Here is a 20,532-nt window from a genome sequence, read left to right on the forward strand (position 1 = left end):
TCATATGGCTAACTGTATATGACTTTGTTACCTGGTATATTATATATACATTTATTTGTTTATTTTAAATAGAGAAGGGAAGGAGGGAAAACATGATTGGGAGGGGGTGGGAGGAAGGAAAGGGGGAAAAAACATGAGAAGGAGCCAGTGCAGTGGCTCACGCCTGTAATCCTAGCTACTTAGGAGGCTAAGATCTGAGGATCAGGGTTTGGTACAAAAGGACCTGAGACTCTTATCTCCCATTAACCTCTAGAAAAAGAAAACGGGAATTGGGGATTGGCTCAAGGGTAGGGTGGTAGCCTTGAGCTGAAAAGCTCAGGGACAGCACCCAGGCCGAGTTCAAACCCCATGACCCACAAAAAAGAAAGAGAGAGAGAGAGAGAGAGAGAGAGAGAGAGAGAGAGAGAGAGAGAGAGAGAGAGAGAGAGAGAGAGAGAAAGAAAGTAAGTTGGGCCAGAGATTAGCCTTGCTGTATTTGTCCTTAGGAGCATCAGTCCAATGGTAAGAGTCTCAGAGCACACAATCTAGCTCTCTACCACAGAAAGGCTATCTCTGGAAGGCCTCCACAAGAAGCTGGACCTCCAGTAGGAACAGCAAAGGAGCTGGAAAGAGTGACTCTGCTCTCCTATCCTAAATCCCACTCGTGGTCTAGGGCTGCTCAAAGCACAGCATGATTAAAACATCAGAACCTGCCCTGGAAAGAAGAGACCACTCATTGCACTGCTCGTGTTATTCCTAGGACATTTGTTGGGAAAGTCAGCTGAAGTATATGGTGGGTACAGGAGTGGATGCATTCCTGCACTATCCAACGCTCGCAAACATACTGCCCCGGCGTCTGCCAGAGGGTAACCACTCACAGAGAAGAAAACGTCAAAGACAGGCATGCAGAGATGGCTGGAAACTAATCAGGGCACGGATCGAGGTGCACATTCAAAAGGCCCCTCCCCTGAGCCTAGAAGTGACGAGAGCCTGCGCCACACCCTCGGCACACACTGGCTCTGGGAGGTGCAGCAGCACACGGCAAAGAGCGAAGGATGAGGCCACATTTGCATGCGGTTTTTGTTTTCAGTGATTTTCAGGTTGCTTTTCTCATTTAGCATCACACAAGCACCATGCAACACTGCTTTCGCATGCAGGGGAGGTGACAGACACCACAGGCTCCTTTAGACACCCAGGTGTGGGGCAGGCAGGGCAGGGCAGGGCACCTGCTCCACCTGCTTCCCTGCGCCAGCAGGTGTGACTGGCCAGTAAGATTCGCACCCGAGCTGAGTTCTCCCGATTATCGTTGCACGTCTCCCCTTCGACTCTCGAAGACTGTGAGAGCCACTGTCCAATATTTACACGGTGACATCAACTAACAACGGTCGCGTCTGATGGTGGCTTTTCCAGGTCCGTCTGAAGGAGGCTGTCACTCCGTCACTCGAGCACAGCTACACGGAACGGAGGCGACAGCCCTCGTGTGCACGAAGCCGACCAGTGCGACATCACTCATGAGGAAACTGCCACAGGAGCCCAGACTGACACCAGACTGACAGTCATCACTGAGGAACCACCTCCCAAACCCAAGGCGATTCACGCGCCCTCCGGCAGACGGAAGAGGGGCTGGCTGCCTGCGTAGCCCAGGCCATGCGAGAAGTGAGTTGCTGTGTACCCCGAGAACGACGGTCTAAGGAGAAAGCAAGTGTAATCCACAAGTCCCTCTGGCATTTTCCATCCAGTTCTCTCTAAAGGCAAAGGCTCTGAACTTAACCCCCAGTGAGTCAAGTCAAGCCCACCATGCAGTCTCAAGGGACGTCCCCACAGGTGGCAGGACAGAGGAGAGCGTGGGACGAGCCACCGCCTGGGTTTCACCAACGTTGTGAGCAGCGCATCCACTTCTCAGCCTCCTCTTACCCACGAGGACGTGGAAGCCCTGAGAGCGGCCTGCGCTGGCACAGCCCCTCGACATCAGGTCCAGGGCCACTACCAGGTCCTTGGGATGCAGGCTCGGGACATGCTCTCCTCTACACCTCGTGGCCGTCCTAAGCATCCTTTTAGACCTAAGTAAAAGATCACAGAACATCGCTGAGTGGGTTTGCTAAAAGGAATGGCAATGATAAAAACAACATAACCCTCCAATGAAAGACAGAACAGCTGGCGGCATCCTCTCCCACTCGTGCCAGTGAGCACACGTGTCTGCCAACAGATATCAAATAAACAGGGATGCTGGGATCCTCCTTCCATTGCCTTTAGCCCCGAGCGCAGTCAGGTGCTAGCGCCTCCCTGGACGGGGTGGCCCTCCCCACAGGCTTGGCCAGTGCTGTATTCCAGCCCAGGCTGGCTGCTCTCCTGGGAAGATCCTCTGCAGAAAACACAGTCCTACAGCTGAGATGCTGCCTACAGGATGACAGTGGGGTGGCGGGAGCTGAGCCTTGGCACTGCGCCTGGCCATCTGTCCTCTCTCCTAGGAAGAAGAAGGTGGAGGCTTCTGAGGGAGGACTGAGCACGGAGGCGTCCAGCAGTGCTCTGCTGTGTCAGGGTCATCTAACTGTATCATAAAAATAAAGACAAAGCAAGCAGGGTAAAGCAGGTCTCTAGCTTTCACTCAAAGATGTATAAAGAGAATTGAAGACGAAGCAACTGTGATACGTTTGCCTGGAGCCACTGTTACTGCAAGATCACAGAAGCTGTGGAAACAGTCCATGAGGAGAAAAGCCAGAGTGTGCTTTGAACCAACACACGTCTCCACCTCCAGGCCTGGCTCAGCAAGGCCCGCCACGCCTGCTGGACCCGCTGCCACCACCGCGGAAGCTTTTGAGAGATAATAAAAAAAAAAAGCTGATTTGTGATGGTTAAAAGGTTAAAATTTTATCTTATAACAATTGCTGTGTTGCCAGACTGATTAAAATCACAGGGGGAAACAAGTTCCCTGAAGCCTTAGAACTGGGACTCTGGCCTAAGGAGAGCCCTGTGTTCTCAGGATCACCGCACATAAGCTGCAGAAGTGATGGGATGTGTACGGCTTGGTGTCACAGCACCGGTATGACCTGTGACCTGTGACCTGTGCCCTGGCCACTGAAAGTAAGAACTCTTAGAAGGAAAGCCAAGATGTTTTCTTAAAAATCACAGCAAAGCCAGGCGCAGTGGCTCACGCCTCTAATCCTAGGTACTCTGGAGGCTGAGATCTGTGGATCACAGTTCAAAACCAGCCCAGGTGCTAGAAAATGGGAAGTGGGGCTCAGGGGTAGGGCGGTAGCTTAGAGCTGAACTCAAGGACAGTGCTCAGGCCCAGAATTCAAGCCCCATTACACACACTCACACACACACTCACACACACACACACACACACACACACACACACACACACACACAAATCATAAAATCATAGCAAAAGCCTGGGAAGGAAAGTCCATGAGACTCTTATCTCCAATTATCCACCAAAAAGCCAGAAATGCGAGCTGTGGCTCAAATATCTTTGAGCAGAGAAGGAATTCAGGGACAAGACTTCAGGCCTCTAAGACCAACACACATACACACACACACACATATATATATACATACACACACATATATATATACATACACACACACACACACACACACACACACACACACACACACAGGAAAATGCTTTCTTCTCTGTAGGCTTTTTTTTTTGTCTTTGCTCTTTCACTAGGTCTCACTACTTCCTAATTCCCCAAAATAAACAAAAATAACTGCAATAAGAATATAGCCAAAAATGATTCCCACAGAGCTAAGGAAAACATGTAACTGTCTTGAATTAACTTCAAGGACTTAAAATAGTCCCATTCTCCAGAAGAAGGAAAAAAAGAAACTTGCAAACTGCAAACTATCTACCAAGGTACTGCACTGTTTGTCTACAAATGCTGGCACTGGACCAGAGTCTTGGCACTGTGACACATCTGAGTCCACAGAACTTAACCAACGACAGCCACGCCTGGCCCCGGCACCCACCCACAGGGGAGGATCCAGCGAGGTCTGAACTGGGTTCATTCATCTCTGCATGGGGCCACAGTTTCTGGTGGCTTCCACTGGCCTGTGTTGTGTGCCTGAGTGATAAGCTGCTGGGCACCTGAGATACTGAGGCTGGGCCACAGAGCCCAGCCCACAAGGGAAAGGCACACATGGCGGCCAGCCACAGGCTCACACTTTATAGTCCTGTACTGAGCTGCTTAGGCCCACAGAGACAAAACCCAGGCCAGCCTGACCCAGAGCGGCACCCCAGGGGTGAGTCACCTGCAGCCAGAACTGACTGCGCCACCCCAGAGGGCGCCATCTGTCACCACCGTCACCAAGAACAGGGCCAGTGACCATTCGTTTTACCTCTCCTAAATAAGAATAGTCATCTGGTAAGGTCGTTACATGAAAGTAAAACTCAGAAGGAGTTTTCTCTTTTTTTAATTATTTACAACTGATAGCTCAATACATTTTTATCACTAGTTTGAGATCTCTGATGCCATGCATTTTATATGTGTGTGGTTCAATAAAACCGTATAGAATGTCATGGTATTTTATGAAGTAAGCAGGACCTGGCCTGCAGAGGAGGGGCAGAAAGCATCAGGCAGATTTTTTCATATTCATATTTCTTCCCAAGGCAAAGGGTTACTTGCAGAGGTCCCTTAGAAGCAGAAGGAACAGGAAGGAAAGGGTCAGATCCATGCTGAACTGGTGCTGCTGTCAGACTTACTTGTGGGGCCACAGGCAGTGGTCGGGAGCCCACGCATTCTCCTCTGGTGCAGCACCGGTGCCACCCTCGTACTTTAGTATCTGGGGGATCCAGCTTATAAACCTCTTGTCTTAAAAACAAACAAACAAAAGCTTCTCTGATCATCTTGTTGGCATGTCACACGGAATGCCCATCTCTCTCCTGTGTTACTAGAAGAATAGAAAATCAAAGCTGGCCATTGCCCAGCAGTCAAGGGAAACTCTTCCCCAGAGCACTCCTGAAAGACTAATGAAATATGAACAATCATAGAGAAATGGGGAAGGCCAAGTAGCAAAGCGTATAACATACATGGTCCCGAGAGGCCTGTTCCCTCTCCTCCCAGCCACAGACAGCACAACTACAGAAGCTGCTCCTCTGAGGGTCCTACAGCCATCGTGGACCCTGCCAACCCCCGGACCTGCCCCTCCTGCCCCTCTCCCTGCAGCTTTCTCTCCCTCAGTGCCCCACACACCCGGGCACCCTCCACCTCCACAGACAGCCATCTGTCTGTGCCTTATGAGCCTCGCCCTTGCTCTCCCTGGAGTTCACGCAGTCTCATTCTGACCATGCACTAACGCTAAGTCAGGTCAGCCAGTGTGCTGTGCTGGGCCATGACTGCCCACAGGACTAAGGGCACGGCCTCCACCATGGGGCAGTGGCGCTTTTGCTCCTCCCATGTCTGTCCTCAGGACAGGCAAAGCCCAGGTTCCCAGCCTTGAAGTCCAAGGAAGAAGGCAGGAGGCCGCGGGGGAGGAGCCCGCGCTGAGCAGGGAGGGGCTGGCCCGGGGGCCCCTGGGCCACTGCTAGCTCTCAGGGGCTTCATCACTGCACTTCCTAAAGCGGGGCGCTGCAGGCACTACGTGTGGGGGAACAGAAAGTAGCTAAAGAGCATTTAAAGGCACTGGTGAAGAGCCTAGCCATAATGCATGGCTACGGGACGAGCTGCGAGGACCCAGAACCTGAACTCCAGAAGCGTCTGCCTGCCGTGAGCTCCACTGCAACTCGGCAAGAGCAGGACACCCACTCCCTCTGCCTCCGCTTCCTCATCTGTAAGAACCCCGCTCCCCTAATAAAACACATTGCAAAGCATCTCCCGAACATGATTTCATTCAGCACTAATTCTCATGGTCCTCCTCTTGGAGGCAAGAATGTTACACCAGAAAGTCAAACACCAAGGCATCGTAGAAACTGCTTTGGAAGCCAGGAATGCTGCGCGCATGTGTGTGTGCGCGCGTGTGTGTGTGTGTGTGTGTGTGTGTGTGTGTGTCACAGAATACAGACATAACATACCTGTTTTCTTTGTGTTGTGTCTTAAGGGAAACTTTTTCTTAAAAGACACTCTTGAACTGTCTCCCTGAAACAGAAACCAGCAGTGTTAGCAGCTGATACCTTTCCCTGGGGTTTGGAAGGCTCAGCTACAACTGGGTTGTGAGATATAAGATTTGGGCCAAATGTCAATTCATCGAAGAGATCAACACACTCAACGATAACATCCAAAGCACGGAAGCCAGTGCAGGCATCACCTGCTTCTCCTGGCACTACCCAGAGTTGGCCCTCCACTGGCTGACCTACCAATCCAGAGCAAGACAGGCGAGCCCATGGCTCGCTGCCATCTGACAGGCCCAAGGCCTGCCACGGGACCCAGCCTGCTGGACTCGCCAGGGCAGAGCTACTACTTCACACTGGTGGCCAGGGTTCTCCCCGAGTGCTCCCCAAACCAGCTGCCCTGCCAAACACACACCATCTCAACAAAGCACCCCTGTCCACTTGGTGGCACGTAGCGGGAAAGAGTTGCTCCTACTCCAACAATAAAAATGTCTAGGCAATCTACAAAAGGTTAGCCTTGAGTCAGGCGTTAGTGCCTCACAACTTTAGTCCTAGCTATTCAGCAGGCTGCGATCTGAGAATGGTGGTTCAGAGCCAGCCTGGGTACTAAGTCCATGAGACTCTTATCCAATTACCACCAGAAAACCAGAAGTGGTGCTGTGACCCAAAGGGGTGGAGCACTAGCCTTGAGCTGAAGAGCTCAGGACAGCACCCAGGCCCAGAGTTCAAGCCCTGCAATTGACCAAAAAAAAAAAAAAATGGTTAAGCATCAAAGAGTTGCGGCCACAGAGAAACCAATTCATATGAAGATGGATTCATGGTTCCTAGGATGGGAGGCTGCCTTCCTGGAAAGGTCCAGCCTGGAAAGAAGGCAAGACTGCCAGACAAAAGGCTATACAGCTACACAATTCTTAGTGAGTGTGGACGAGTGGGAGAACACACAGCCTGTGGGACCTGCAGGCACCAGTGAGGGAGAACCCCTTCTCTCCCAGGCTCCCTCCACACACCTCACTGGGTGCTTTTGGAGATCCTGAGCCAGGGCAGAAGGACACAGGAAGGCACACTAGATACCCCCTGCAGCAGGGGACAGGTGTCCTGCCTCCTTCTCCCCCTCCCCCACAGCAGGGGACAGGTGTCCTGCCTCCTTCTCCCCCACCCCCTGCAGCAGGAAACCAGAGTCCCATACCCTAGCCCATCTACAGACCAAGTTCCATGCTGATTTTAAAAAAAAAGAAAAAGGACAGCAATGCTTCCTTCTCACCTCCAGGGCACTACAAGGGCCGGGAGTGGGCAGAGAAGTGAGAAGAATAAACCCATCCCCCCAAGGACAGGGGAAGAAACAGTTCTTGGTCTCAACCAAGACAGTGAGCAAAGACACAGAACCACAAAAAATACCCATACATCACCCCACCACCACCCAGCCTGCCGCAGTATGAGGCTGTAATGTTAGAAGGAGAAGAAGGAACCACCCACCACCGTCAGGGGTGTGGGAGTGGGGGCCTGCACGAGGGGGGGCGAGGGGGCCAGAGCACCTAGTGCTGAACAGTGAGCACACCCCTCCCAGAAAAAACATCAACCCCCAGGTACGCTCAGCGATCAGTTCCACGCTGCTGGTGAGGGGGGTAACCATAGCAACGCCAGGCCGCCCACGAGGCTCCCATCTAGACTGACTCAGCCGCTGACCTTCAACGCCTTGCAGAGGAGGAGACACCCATCATTCCATGCATCTGTACCACTCATCCCAGTCTCTTCTGCCTGTGTCAAGTCCAGCCTGGCATCTGCTTTTGCAGCAAAGGTTTCTTGGAACCCACGAAGCCCTCCTGCTCTCCAGCGCTGCCTCCATCTGCTACTGAAATTCAGCAGCGGCCCAGGTCCCCACCCAGGCACCTGCTCCTGGCATCTGCATCTGAAATACAACAGAGTTCTCACGCTGCGAGAGCACTGGGAGAGCCCACGAAGTCTTACCGCTCACTTTCCGGCCTTTACAGGAAATGTCAGTCAAGTCCTTCTATAGGATAAGGTTAATAAGCCTTTAACCAAAATTTCTCAAACACAGGAAAAAGCAAGAGACAGAAGCCATGCACATGTCCTGCAGCAATCTACAGAATCAGATGCAGGTGTGGCCTGCATGCAGCTGGACCCAGCAGAGAACCCCAGGCCACTGGAATAATACATTGCCACAGAAGCAGGGGCAAGAAAACCACGCTCTAAACCACAGACCATGTGGCCTGCAGAAATATTCTCATCTTTTTATAGAAAAGTGCGTAAAACATCCTGCTTTAACAGGAAAAGGTGACCATCAAACACACTAATAAGTGAGAAATCTCACCAGAGAATAAACCATAAGAAACAAATGGAAATGCTAGAATACTTCATGACAACAAGTAATTAAACATTACTGATGAACTAATCAAAGCCAAGGAAGAACGGAGTGAGGAGAAGAGGCTGAGTGTCCAGGCACTGGAGGCTGAGCGAACACAATGTAACTCAGGTGGAGCAGAGAAGAGAGAGAAGTGAGGAACCAAAAATATCTGAAGATGCAATAGCTGAGAAGTTCTGAGAAATGATACAGACAAAGGCATTCCAGGTCACCAAGAAAGGCTAATAAGGACTGGGTTTGCACACCTACCTAGCAAATGTGAGGCCCCAAGCCCAAACCCCAGTACTGCAGGAAAGACAACTAAAACAAAAAATTTAAAAAGGATAAGTGGACATGTAGACGGTAAACAAGATGAGAATAAAGAAAGAGTCAAAACACCCCGACAGGTTGAAGTGGGGGAGTGGGAGAAGATGAAGGAGGCATAACACTGTTCAAGAAATGTACTCATTGCCTTACTTATATAACTGCAACCCCCCTGTGTACATCACCTTCACAATAAAATTTTATAAAAACCTAGACACCAGAACTGCTGAAAAATAAACATAAACTTGAAGGAAACCAGAGACTGGGAGAATCATAATAGAGAGAAACAAGGATAAAAATGATAGCAGAGTTCTCACTTGATACAATGAAAATCACAAGTCAATGATAAAAAAAAATAAGCTCAGCATGAAAACCCTTCATCATTGAGGAATCTCGAGAGAATCCCAAAGTATTTGCAGTGAAAACCGACAGAAGGGAAAAGATAGACAAGCCCACAATTATAATGAGATACTTCCCTATCCCACTGTGAATGATGCATGCAACAGCTAGGAAAATCAACAGGAAATAAAGACTTACGGAAGGATATAAACCAACAGATGATCACGAATGCTAGTTCTTGTGCCCAGGGCTGGGAGCAGGGCCCAGTGGTACAGTGCTCGCCTAGCATGTGTGAAGCCCTGGGTTCGATTCCTCAGTACCAGATACATAGAAAAAGCCTGAAATGGTGCTGTGGCTCAAGTGGTAGAGTGCTGGCCTTGAGAAAGCACGAGGACAGTGCCCAGGACCTGAGTTCAAGCCCAGGACTGAAAAAAAAAAGGTAGCCAAATACTATGCCACGAAATAAATCTCAATAAACTTTGAAGATTGAAATCAAGCAACATATATTCTTTGAACATAATGGAATAAAATTACAATATTAAAAAATAAGGGGCCAGGCACCGTGGCTCACACCTGTAATCCTAGCTAATCAGGAGGCTGAGATTTGATAATAGAGGTTCAAGGCCTGCCTGGGCATTAAAGAACATGATATTCTTATCTCCAGTTAACCACTAGAAAACCGCAAATGGCACTGTGGGTCCAGAAGTAGGGTGGTAGCCTTGAGCTGAAGGGCTCAGGGACAGCGCCCAGGCCCAGAGTTCAAGCTCCACGACCAACAAAAAAAAAAAACAAAAAGTAAGGGCAATCTCAAATTAGTGACATAAATATCTACCTTCAGAAACTAAAAAAAGAAAACAGAAAAGAGAAAGAGCCAATCAAAATCTCAGCAAACAAAGAAAAAATTAAATAATGAAGAGTAAAGAAATAAAAATAGAAAATAGAAAAAATTGGTGAAACCTACAGTTTGTTCATTGCAAAGATTAGAAAAATCATAGCAGCACCAGCAAAGAAAAGAAAGATGGACAGACACCTGATATCCTTAGAAATCTAATCAGAAATGTTTCAAGATTCAGATCAATGGATGAAAATAATTGTTTCCCTAAATATTAGCAATAAATTTAGATTAGTAAATTGAAACTTCTGGCCTCTTGTAGCTCCTAAAAAAATACTTATGCATAAATCGGATAAAAATATACAAGATCAGTAATGGTGTTGCAAAACATTGATTTTTTTTTAAGATATAGATCTAAGTAAGCAGAGACATTGACTATCTCTGTGGTTTGTCAGATTGATCAATGGATATCTGAATCTCAATCAACCCCAACAGGGTAAGACGGAGGTCACCTCACACTTTGACTTCAAAGCTACAAGGATCGGAAAGCCTGATACTGGTGACAGAAAAGACATAGACTAATGGGGAATAACTGAGAGTATGGAAAAAACACAACACAAATCAGGTTCATTGATTATGAACAACATGCAAGTAATTTTTAGGCAGAAAGAATTTTTTTCGGCAATAGTACAGGAATACTTCAGACATCCATATGCAAAAGAAAAAAATCTCATTGTACATTGCACAACATACAAAAACTCCAAACACATCCCAACATCGATGTAAAAATAAAACAATCAAATTTCTAGAAGAAAATTGAAGAGTAATCTTTAAGAATGTACCTTGGGCACACAACTCTTAAATATGATATAACAAGCATAACCTATGGAAGAAATGGTCAAATTCACTTCCAAATTTGAAACTGCTCTTCAAAACAGGATTAACTGAATGGCATACAAGCCACATATTCTTTTTTTTTTTTTTTTGCTAGTCCTGGGGCTTGAACTCAGGGACTGGACACTGTCCTTGAGCTTTCTCCAGGCTAGCACTCTACCCACTTGAACCACAGCACCACATCTGGGTTTTTCTGTGGTTGTGGTTGGTACTGAGGAATCAAATCCAAGGCTTCATGCATGCTAGGCATGCATCCTACCACTAGGCCAGCTCCCAACCCCCAAGCCACATGTTCTATTCAAAAAAAAAAGAAGAAAGGGCATGCATCTGACAAGGGATTTTTATCTAGGATCTACGCAGGACCCACCATTCTCAGAAGAAAGAAAACAAACTGCCCAAATGATAAGAATAGAGGAAAAGACTTGAACAAATGTGTCCCCAGAGATAACCTACCTATGGATACCCGATAAGGGCGCAAAGCTGCTCACACCACTAGTCATTAGCAGAACAAAATCACAAAGGGGTAAGGCTACAGAGCACATTACCAATATTGTGTTAATTGCAATACAAACTGCTGCCTGAGCTGACGGTGGAAGGACACTTCCTTCCACACAGCCCGAGGCCAAAGGGCCCAGACTGGGAAATGCATGCCAGTTCACGGCACAGTGAAATAGTCACAGAGCACTGATCTCCTACCGCCACTCCTCTGCTCCGTAGGGCTCAACACAGACACGTCAACAGATGAAATGTGGGAACCGGAAAGCCTCTGTGGAAGAGAGAAGCTTTGTGAGTGACAGGTCGAGGGAGAGTGCCAAGAGCGCATCCCCAAGAAGCCAAGGACAGCATCGAGCCAGCCCCCGAGGGCAGGTGGTCACGAAAGAGTGGAGGCCCGGGCGAGAGGCCGCATCTCCAGGGAGGGTGGACAACCCGGAGAGATCGAGCAGCGTGCGGGCGTTGCAGCCTCAAGCCCTAGGCTGACGGTCTATTGGCTGAGGACCGGCCCAGCAAGAGACTGGTACTCACACAAGAGCCCTGACTCTCCTCCCTAAGGGAGAAGGAGCAGCAGCAAGAGCCCTTCCCGGACATGGCATCCGCCAGGGCCTTGAGCCAGGCCTCCGGGCCTTCAGAGCTGCAGGAAATGCACATCTGCTGTAGTCAGTGCTCCCCTCCCCAGGGGCCTGGCTAGAGGACTTAGAGCAAGCAGCCTGTGTACCCTAACACAGCCATCAGCTAGTCTGTGGTCAACGGGTCCAGCCCCCAACCCGCCCTGATACATTGCTCATCCAGCAGGCATCTTGGAAGGGTCATCCAGGGGTCCAAGAAGTCAGAACGCCCCTCATTCACAGTCCCACCAGCCCCGCCTCTTTGCCCGTGTGTATCTACACGAGGTACACCAGGCCTGCCGGTGCCTGAGGACCAGGCACGCCAGGGCTCCAGGCCCTTGTGATTTGAGGAAAAGGTCTTCCTTAAAATGCTACTTGCCCCACAATAAATAAATAAATAAATAATGCTGGACAGGAGCCACACCTATAATCCTAGCTACTCAGGAGGCTGAGCTCTGAGGATCATGATTCAAAGCCAGCCCAGGCAATACAAAGCCTACAAAGCCTACAAAGCCGAGAAACTCTTTATCTCCAATTCACCTCTAGAAAACAGAAAGTGGGACTTGGTTCCAGGGTAGGGTGGTAGCCTTGAGCTGAAGAGCTCAGGGACAGCACCCAGGCCAAGTTCAAGCCCCATGACCCACACAGAAAATAAAAAATGAAAAAATAAAATGCTACTTGATAGAAAATAAAATTACTATTATTAAATGCCGGCCCTGAGTCCACATCTGTTTCATGTTCTATGTGAGGAAATAAAAGTATGTGCATGGATCACTTCTGCCACACATTTAAGTTCCACAAGAGTCTCAAAAGGAACGCACGTGCGCATGTGTGTGTGTGTGTGTGTGTGTGTGTGTGTGTGTGTGTGTGTGTGATTAAGGTACAAGATAAGATAGCCACATAGTACCCAGAATACTAGTCTACCAAAAGCATAAAGAATAAACCACAGGAAGTGACACTATGGTTCAAGTAGAAGAGTGCTAGTCTTGAGCTGCAGAGCTTAGGTACAGCACCCTGGCCCAGAGTTCAAGCCACAAGACTCATCAAAAAAAGGGGGAAAAAACTATACTTAGTCCTTCTTGTATATTTGACATTTTTTAATCCAATGCCCCTATGACTTTAATAAGAACAACTAGAATTGTTTGGGTCCCATAATAAAATTCGAACATTCAAAAATTACAGTTTACAAAACAGTTACAGGTGTCTGACAACTTCCCAAAACTAAAATCTCTACTGAAGACACCAAATGAAATAGTGACATGCATGACTTTTTAAACATTGAACAAATTACATGTGTTACCATTTGCTTTACTTATTAAGGCATTATTATTTTCCAAATAGCCAATGTATCCTGGTACAAAATTAGGCGCAAGTAACAAGATAAAACTGATTTTTAATGCGACCAAGCATGCAAAGCAACGGACACAGTTTCTGATTCACATTACCACTAAACTGTAAGAAGCTGGCCTTTGTGAAGTTTTGGTGTCTTATCAAAGAGTCTCCACAGTGATCTGAAAGACTCCCGCTCCTCTCTCAAGTGTGAGTCTGTATAAGGCCGATGTCCTCAGCCTTTTCACCCAGCACAGCATAGAGCAGCTACCTCTGTGGAGGCAAAGAGCTCTGCCAAATGCTACTCGCTGCGTGTTTTAGTAAAACGGGATTCTTTTTCCTAAAGCCTGTGTTTTTCAGGTTGCAACGGGTTTGCCGTAGCTATTTTCAATGAGTCAGGAGGAACAGGTCGTTAAAGCTGCGGATGGCTGGCTTTCAGAACGGGCTTCCTTCAGCAGCGGCTAAGGTTTGGGTAGCGTGTGGTCATCTGCACCACCCCGAGGCCAGCAGGGCAGTGACAAGATGGCAATATGTCCAAAATGAAATGGGTCCTGACAACTTGTGTGCCCAGGGATGGACACACGGTTCCGAGGGGACAGCGAGAAGGGTTTCTAGTCCTCCCGTGTCTTTCTCCTGCTGCTCAGGCATCCCAACTTGGCACCGAGTTGCTGTACCTGCTCACCCTGCAGGAAGAGCCGAAGCTGGGTGATGTCCTTGGCTTACAGAAGAGCACTGGAGACAGGAAGAGGGGAGATGACACAAGGAGGATGAGGAGGAGGATGGGGAGGAGGATGGGGAGGAGCACGGAGCCCTGCCAGCGCCTGACTTCCTCTCTCCTCCTCCACCGCCTTCCACAACAGCAGATTTGGTGGGTGCATGGGGACCCATGGAAGACAGAGATAGCCCAGAGAGGCACAGGAGGCAGAGTAGCCCAGGGTGGCACAAGTAGGAGCACAGCTGGCCGTACCCAGCCTGAGGCAAGACGCACTGACAGAGAAGCACAGAGGTGGAAGATTTGCCTGGAATGGTGCCATTGGTCTAGTCTTAGAATGAGAACAAGTACGGGGCTGGGAAAAGCACAAAGATACCAGGCCCCTTGCCAGGCATGGTGGCAAACCCCTGTCATCCTAGCTACTCAGGAGGCTGAGATCTGAGGATCAAGGTTCAAAGCCAGCACGGGCACAAAAGGACCTGAGACTCTTATCTCCAATTAACCTCTAGAAAATGGGAATTGGTGCTTGGCTCAAGGGTAGAGGGGTAGCCTTGAGCTGAAGAGCTCAGGGATAGCGCCCAGGCCTAGGGGAAGGGTGGTAGCCTTGAGCTGAAGAGCTCAGGGATAGCACCCAGGTGGAGTTCAAGCCCCATGACCCCCACCCCCAGAAAAGAGATACAAGGCCTGACTGATGCCTGGAGGAGGCCAGGTCCACTGGGGGAGTGAGGATGAGAATGAAAACTTGAGCCATCAGGCAGAACCCAGAAGCAGAGCACAGTGCTTCTAAGATGGAAGGCATGACAACTAGACTGCCTGCGCCACAGGCCTTCTTCCCAGGCTCTGCCTCTCGAGAGGCGTCCCCTCTCCTCCTGTGATGGCCTAATGTGATTTCTACACTGTCCTAAATATGAAACTGTCTCCACCCTATGAAGAGACAGACTGGTTTGTCCTTGTCAATACTGCGTGCTTTACAGACAGAATCTGTCTGCCTCGGTGTTGAGGGCAGCGCTCTTCACATTGAGGTAAAAGACTTTTTCTCTTCACTTGAATCTAAAGGACTCTTCTACACACGGAGTAATCTAAGATTAATTTCTCTGCAACCACGTAATTCTCAAAACATTTCATTACTTGATGTTTAATTCACCATGATACCACTTAGCAATTACTGATGACCTATACTTTGCTTTCAAGACTCCAGTGTTGATCAATACTGACCCTGCCTTGTAGGGAAGCAATAAAATACTCCACAGTGGTGGCAAGATAATAAAGAGAAAAAATAGTAAGGAGGGTGGGCCGGCAATGAATTTTAAAAATCAATTCAAGAATCAATGTCATTTTCATTTTGTCACAAAAATCCTGAGTCAGAGACAAAGCTGGATCAAAGAAAACCCTGGTTTTATTGGCACTTCTGGCAGAAGTAATTAAATGAAAGCCCTGAACTGACTGGTAAAGCGCATGCTCACTGAGCCCCGGTGACGGCTGTGGACTTGTGTGCTCACTTGTCTCACTCTGTAAGAGGTGAAATTCAGCCACACCCCGTGCCTGGAGGGGAGGTGCCTGTGGGATGTCCTAGAGAATTCCATATAAGCAAGACACCACTGGCCATTTTGTCACTGCTGCTGCTGCTTCTAATGTGAATGCCAAAGCCACTGACCCAGAGTAGAGCGGATGTCAGCTCAGTAAACTCCACATTCTGAAGTACACTGAGGAACCTGCGTCAGAGCATCTGGGGATGCTGCCATGTTTGCTTGCCAGTCGGGGCCTGGGCACTGTCCTTGGGCTTTCTCAACACTAGCACTCGACCACTTGAGCCACAGCACCACTTCCGGCTTTTTCTTTTATGTTTATATGGTTCCAGGGGATCAAACCTAGGGTGTTGTACATGCTAGGCAAGCACTCTACCCCTAGGCCTGCACTCACAGCCCATCATTTTTTATTTTGTTTTGAGACAGTGTCTCACTATGTAGCCCAGGCTGGCCGTAAAGTCCAGGTCCTCCTGCCTCAGCCTTTCAAGAGCTGAAATTGCAGGTGAGAACTACATACCTATCAAGCATTTACAACAGGTTTTAATATGCTACCTATAATACCTCTTACTATACCACATTCAAAATGGAAACAAAAACTGGAAAGATAAAAGAAAACGGAAAACAATTTAAACAATATGCTCAAGTGAAAAAACTTCAAAGTTTCACATTTGGTGAAACATATTTTGCTTCTGTATTTTTAATATTCATTAATTTTTAAAACTTTTGCGAGAAAACAAATACTAAAGGCTGAAAAACAGTTCAATCCCTAGTACTGCAAAAATAAATAGGAAGAAAGCAGGTTCTGAGTCGATGGATGCAGAGCTTCTGCTTCCTCAATTCTCATCAGTGACTGTTGATAGATCTACACTAAAGTGTTTACCTGTTAACAAAGACACTCTTACTTTCAAAACTGATGTAAAATACGGAAGAAACTTTGGTTTTTAAGCATAATTAATGTTGCCCATTACACAATGCACGTACACGATGCTGAGAAAACATATATTTAAGTAAAGTGTAATTCCTGCCTTTAGGACTTTAAAGCTAAAGTGCAAAATTTAATTTCAAATGTGAATGGAATTCCTGTTGCACTCAGGAGCCGCCCAGCCACCACATGGGGCTCTTGGAACGGGTTCTAGCCCCTACCCTGACTTCCACGTGGAACTATGCCCCGGCTCTACAGAGTAGGAAAACCAGGCTGCTCTACATCTACGATCCTTTAATGACCTGAGAGTGGTCAAAATCTGTGGTTGAAAGAACAAACAACACAATGACCTTTCCGCAACCATTCCTTGAGCACCGCGCCAGACCTTACTCAGGCAGACGGGGCCCTGCGGTGAAGCCGGGTTGCTGTTTGCCTAGCCAGAGATGGCCCCAGTGCTAACAAAAGACCCAGAAACCTGGGTCAAACTGAGAGCAAACATTCATTACCAGGCCCAAGTATAGCTTAAGTACAAGTAACACAGATAGCATTTACATAGATACATTGTACTTTTCAGAACTTTCAAATCCACTGTGTCTTGCAGATTATTGAAAACTCTGACAGGTACATTTAGCTCCAGGCTGAGCCAACCTCGGGTCCCAGGGGCCTTTCTGAGCTGGTGTGGTTCCGGTAAGCTTCCTGTGTATTTGTAAGTGCCGTGATCTTTAAGGTGTCCAGGTGCACCACGACACTGGCAAATGAAATTTATGTACAGAGACAATTGTCAGCAATTAATTTGCACATGATGAAGACCTGAGCCTATTCAGAACAGCACCACTGCTGTGCTGGCAGGGAGGTGAGGACAGGTCTCTGTCCCCACCGTGATGGTGCTTCCTTCCCTGTGCTCCTCTCCAGCCCCCAGGCGCACTGGTGGGGGGGGGGCGGGGAGGGAAGGAGAGGGAGGTTTAGAGAGAGGTTCAGCTGTGATGGCATTTCCCTCCCCAGCTCCTTTTCCAGCCTCAAGGACGGGGTGACGTGGGACAGAATCTGTGGGTCCGAGGCTCATCCTGTCTTCAGGATGGGAAACACAGTACAAACCTTTCTTCCAACCTCTTCACCAAGCTTTCCATCTTCTTTCTCCTATTGTTAAGAAAAACATAGCGTAATCAGCTCTCTACAAGCGCACGCAAGGAGATCCTTAGCTGTTGGGAGCCAGAGTGGAATCAAACTGTACCTTGACTTGCATCAGACGATGGCTATATTGTCTTATTGCTTTCTGGCCCTATTCTATGTAAATGACCTGAGAATTACCATATGAATGTAACACCTGGAGGTTCCCTGGGAGAGGAGGAGGGAAGAAGTGGGAGTGGAAAATAAACGCGGCAGTCTAGTCAGTCTTTGCCTGGACTGCGGACATCCCGGACCTAGTGTGTCTGTCTCTCTTCTTTTTCTTCCTAGTCCTTGTCCCCTATTTCAGGAACCCCAATCTGCGAACCCTGGTTTGCTGCCGGTTGGCCCCGGCATCTGGCGCCCGAACAGGGACCCTGAAAATCTGGGACGAAGGTGAAGGACCCCTCCCTGTGGTGAGTAACACATCGTAGGACTATTAAGAGAGTATAGTCAGGAGTAAAAATTATGGGTCAAGCTAATAGCCATGGGTTATTTCTACCGATCTTAACAGGCCTATTTGAAGCCCACGGAACGTGGGTGGAAGAGGGGGTGCTTCAGAGCTTCCTACAGTTTCTCAAGGAGGCATGCCCGAGGTCTATAGAGGAGGAATTCCAAAAAGCCTGGCAGCGGATAGGAAAAACAATTCAAGATTATTATGATGTATATGGCCCCGAAAAGACCCCAGTAGAGGCTACTACTGTATGGAATTTAGTAAGTAAATACATAGATCCTCTACATGAAGATGCTGAACTTAATCTTGAATTAAGGGAACTTTATGAGTTAAAGGACCCTTCTGAAGAACCTGAGGCTGAGCCATATGCCGCAGCCCAAGAGAGTCTAAGTGAGATTTTGAAAAGGGAACAACAACCAGTAGATATTGAGTATCAGAATTCAGGTTTGAATATCAAGGAGGAAAGTTATGATGAGTCAATGGAGGGCCGAATGGCTACGATGGAGAAGAAGTTAGAAGAAATCCTACATTTTCTATCGAAAATGGGGACAGAGCAGAGAGCCCCCCCAGAAGTAGGAAAGAAATATGACCCTCAGGCCACTATGGTGTCTGATTCTAAACCTTACCCCTCACACCCACCGCCTCCGGCTGCAGCCTTACGGCCTCAATCCCTTTCTCAACCTTTAGGCAAGCCTAAAGGCCCTAGCAACAAGTCCCTTTTAACAGGCACTACAACCAGGCACAGTGAATCGCAATTAAACCTGACTCAGGCTGCTAGAGAGAGGGAAGGTATTTCAGGGCCTCGATGCTTCCCTAGTTTAGTTGATCATGATGAACAAGTATACCATCAACCTGTTCCTGTTAAACTATTACAGGATTTAAAAAATGCCTGCTCCCAATATGGGCCAACTGCCCCTTTTACTCAAGTAATATTGGAGGCCGCGTGTGCTGGTATTGCATGCCCAAATGACTGGAAGCGGCTTGCCAGAGCATGCCTTAGTGCGGGAGAGTACTTATTATGGGAGACAGAGTTCACTGCACAGTGTCGGGCTAAAATTGAAACAAATAGGTCTAAGAACCTGCCTTACACTGTTGATCAGTTGTTAGGAGAGGGAACCTATAAAAACACCAAAGATCAATTGGGTTATGCAAAGGAGGCCTATTTACAAATAAATGCTGCGGCGAGAGAGGCTTGGAAAAAGTTACGCAATTCCAATCGTACAAAAAATCTAGTAGAAGTTAAACAGGGACCAAATGAGCCTTATCTAGAATTTTTGTCTCGATTAATGGAGACTGCAGACCGCCTAGTACAAGATGAGAATGCAAGGGAGATTATAGTTAGACACATAGCCTATGAAAATGCCAACGCCGCCTGTCAGGCAGCTATCAGACCCCATAGGAATAAGGGAGGAATCACGGACTTTATTTCACTGTGTGCTGATATTGGACCCTCCCATGTACAAGGCCTTACTTTAGCCGCCGCTCCTCAAGGAAAGACTGTTAGTGAGTCTCTAAAATATAGAGGTCAGCGGCATTCTCGGGATGCTAGACCCCCAGGGCGTTGCTTCTCTTGTGGACAAATAGGACATTGGATGACGCAATGCCCACGCCAGGCCAGGCAAAAGAGAGAAAAATCACCTGGCACATGTCCACGCTGTGGTAAAGGGAAGCACTGGGCTAAAGATTGCAGGTCAAGAACAGATCGCAATGGCCGCCCGCTTTCGGGAAACTGGAGGAGGGGCCAGCCCCTGGCCCCGCAAAACCATGGGGCAGTCCCTCCCTCTTCTCGGCCACAAGTGCATCTTCTAACAACCCCCCAAGATCAGTCTCCGGCCTCCTCCGTGCCACCCCAGGAAGTGCAGGATTGGACCTCTGTTCCTCCACCTGCTCAGTATTGACCCCAGAGATGGGGACACAAGCTCTCCCCACGGGGGTCTTCGGCCCCCTTCCCCCGGGAGTGGCTGGATTGCTGTTAGGGCGAAGTAGCTCAGCCCTTAAAGGGATACAGATTACACCTGGCAAAATTGACCAGGATTTTACTGGAGAAATCAAAGTTATGGCCTCTGCCCCGAAACACGTGGTATCGATCCCAGCCGGTCAAAAATTAGCACAATTAATACTTGTGCCTTTACCTCCCGGGGAGACTGCTAATTCCCCACGTGGACAGAGAGGATTTAGATCTTCTGATATCTATTGGGTACAAAGCATAAAACAAGAGAGGCCTGAGATGACTATATTTATACAAGAAAAGCCCTTTAAAGGAATATTAGACACTGGAGCAGATGTGTCTGTGATATCTAAAAAACATTGGCCAGCCCAATGGCCCCTGACAACCTCTATGACTTCCCTACAGGGGGTTGGGCAAGCAACTGACCCACAGCAGAGCAGTGCGATCCTTGTTTGGAGAGATGAGGAAGGGCACTCTGGTCATTTTCAGCCATTTGTCTTGGATCATCTGCCAATTAATTTATGGGGTCGTGATATCATGGAAAAAATGGGAGTGTATATGTTTAGTCCTAGTGCTGCGGTCACTAAGCAGTTAC

The 20,532-nt window shown here is 48.3% G+C and overlaps 1 protein-coding gene across 12 annotated transcripts in view; it reads right to left on the reverse strand.

Annotated features, from left to right (window-relative positions):
• The window catches only part of Dcdc2c (doublecortin domain containing 2C), a 69,537-nt gene that overhangs the window by 9,235 nt on the left and 39,770 nt on the right, over positions 1-20,532 (reverse strand). For 3 of the 12 annotated variants that reach the window (XM_090337501.1, XM_090337503.1, XM_090337500.1), the window contains 4 exons: positions 17,467-17,508; positions 5,996-6,059; positions 4,688-4,796; positions 1,894-2,039 (listed from right to left, as the gene is read on the reverse strand). In XM_090337501.1, the coding sequence (XP_090193627.1) occupies positions 1,894-2,039; positions 4,688-4,796; positions 5,996-6,059; positions 17,467-17,508 (361 nt within the window). Of the gene's footprint in view, positions 1-1,893; positions 2,040-4,687; positions 4,797-5,995; positions 6,060-11,475; positions 11,546-17,466; positions 17,509-20,532 lie in introns of those variants that run through there. The other 9 variants (XM_090337502.1, XM_090337508.1, XM_090337510.1 and 6 more) reach the window with 9 other exon arrangements.

This window comes from Megascapheus bottae, chromosome 7 (genome assembly GCF_031878675.1).
Source record: "Megascapheus bottae isolate mThoBot1 chromosome 7, mThoBot2.hap1, whole genome shotgun sequence".
In the NCBI taxonomy this organism is placed as follows: domain Eukaryota; kingdom Metazoa; phylum Chordata; class Mammalia; order Rodentia; family Geomyidae; genus Megascapheus; species Megascapheus bottae.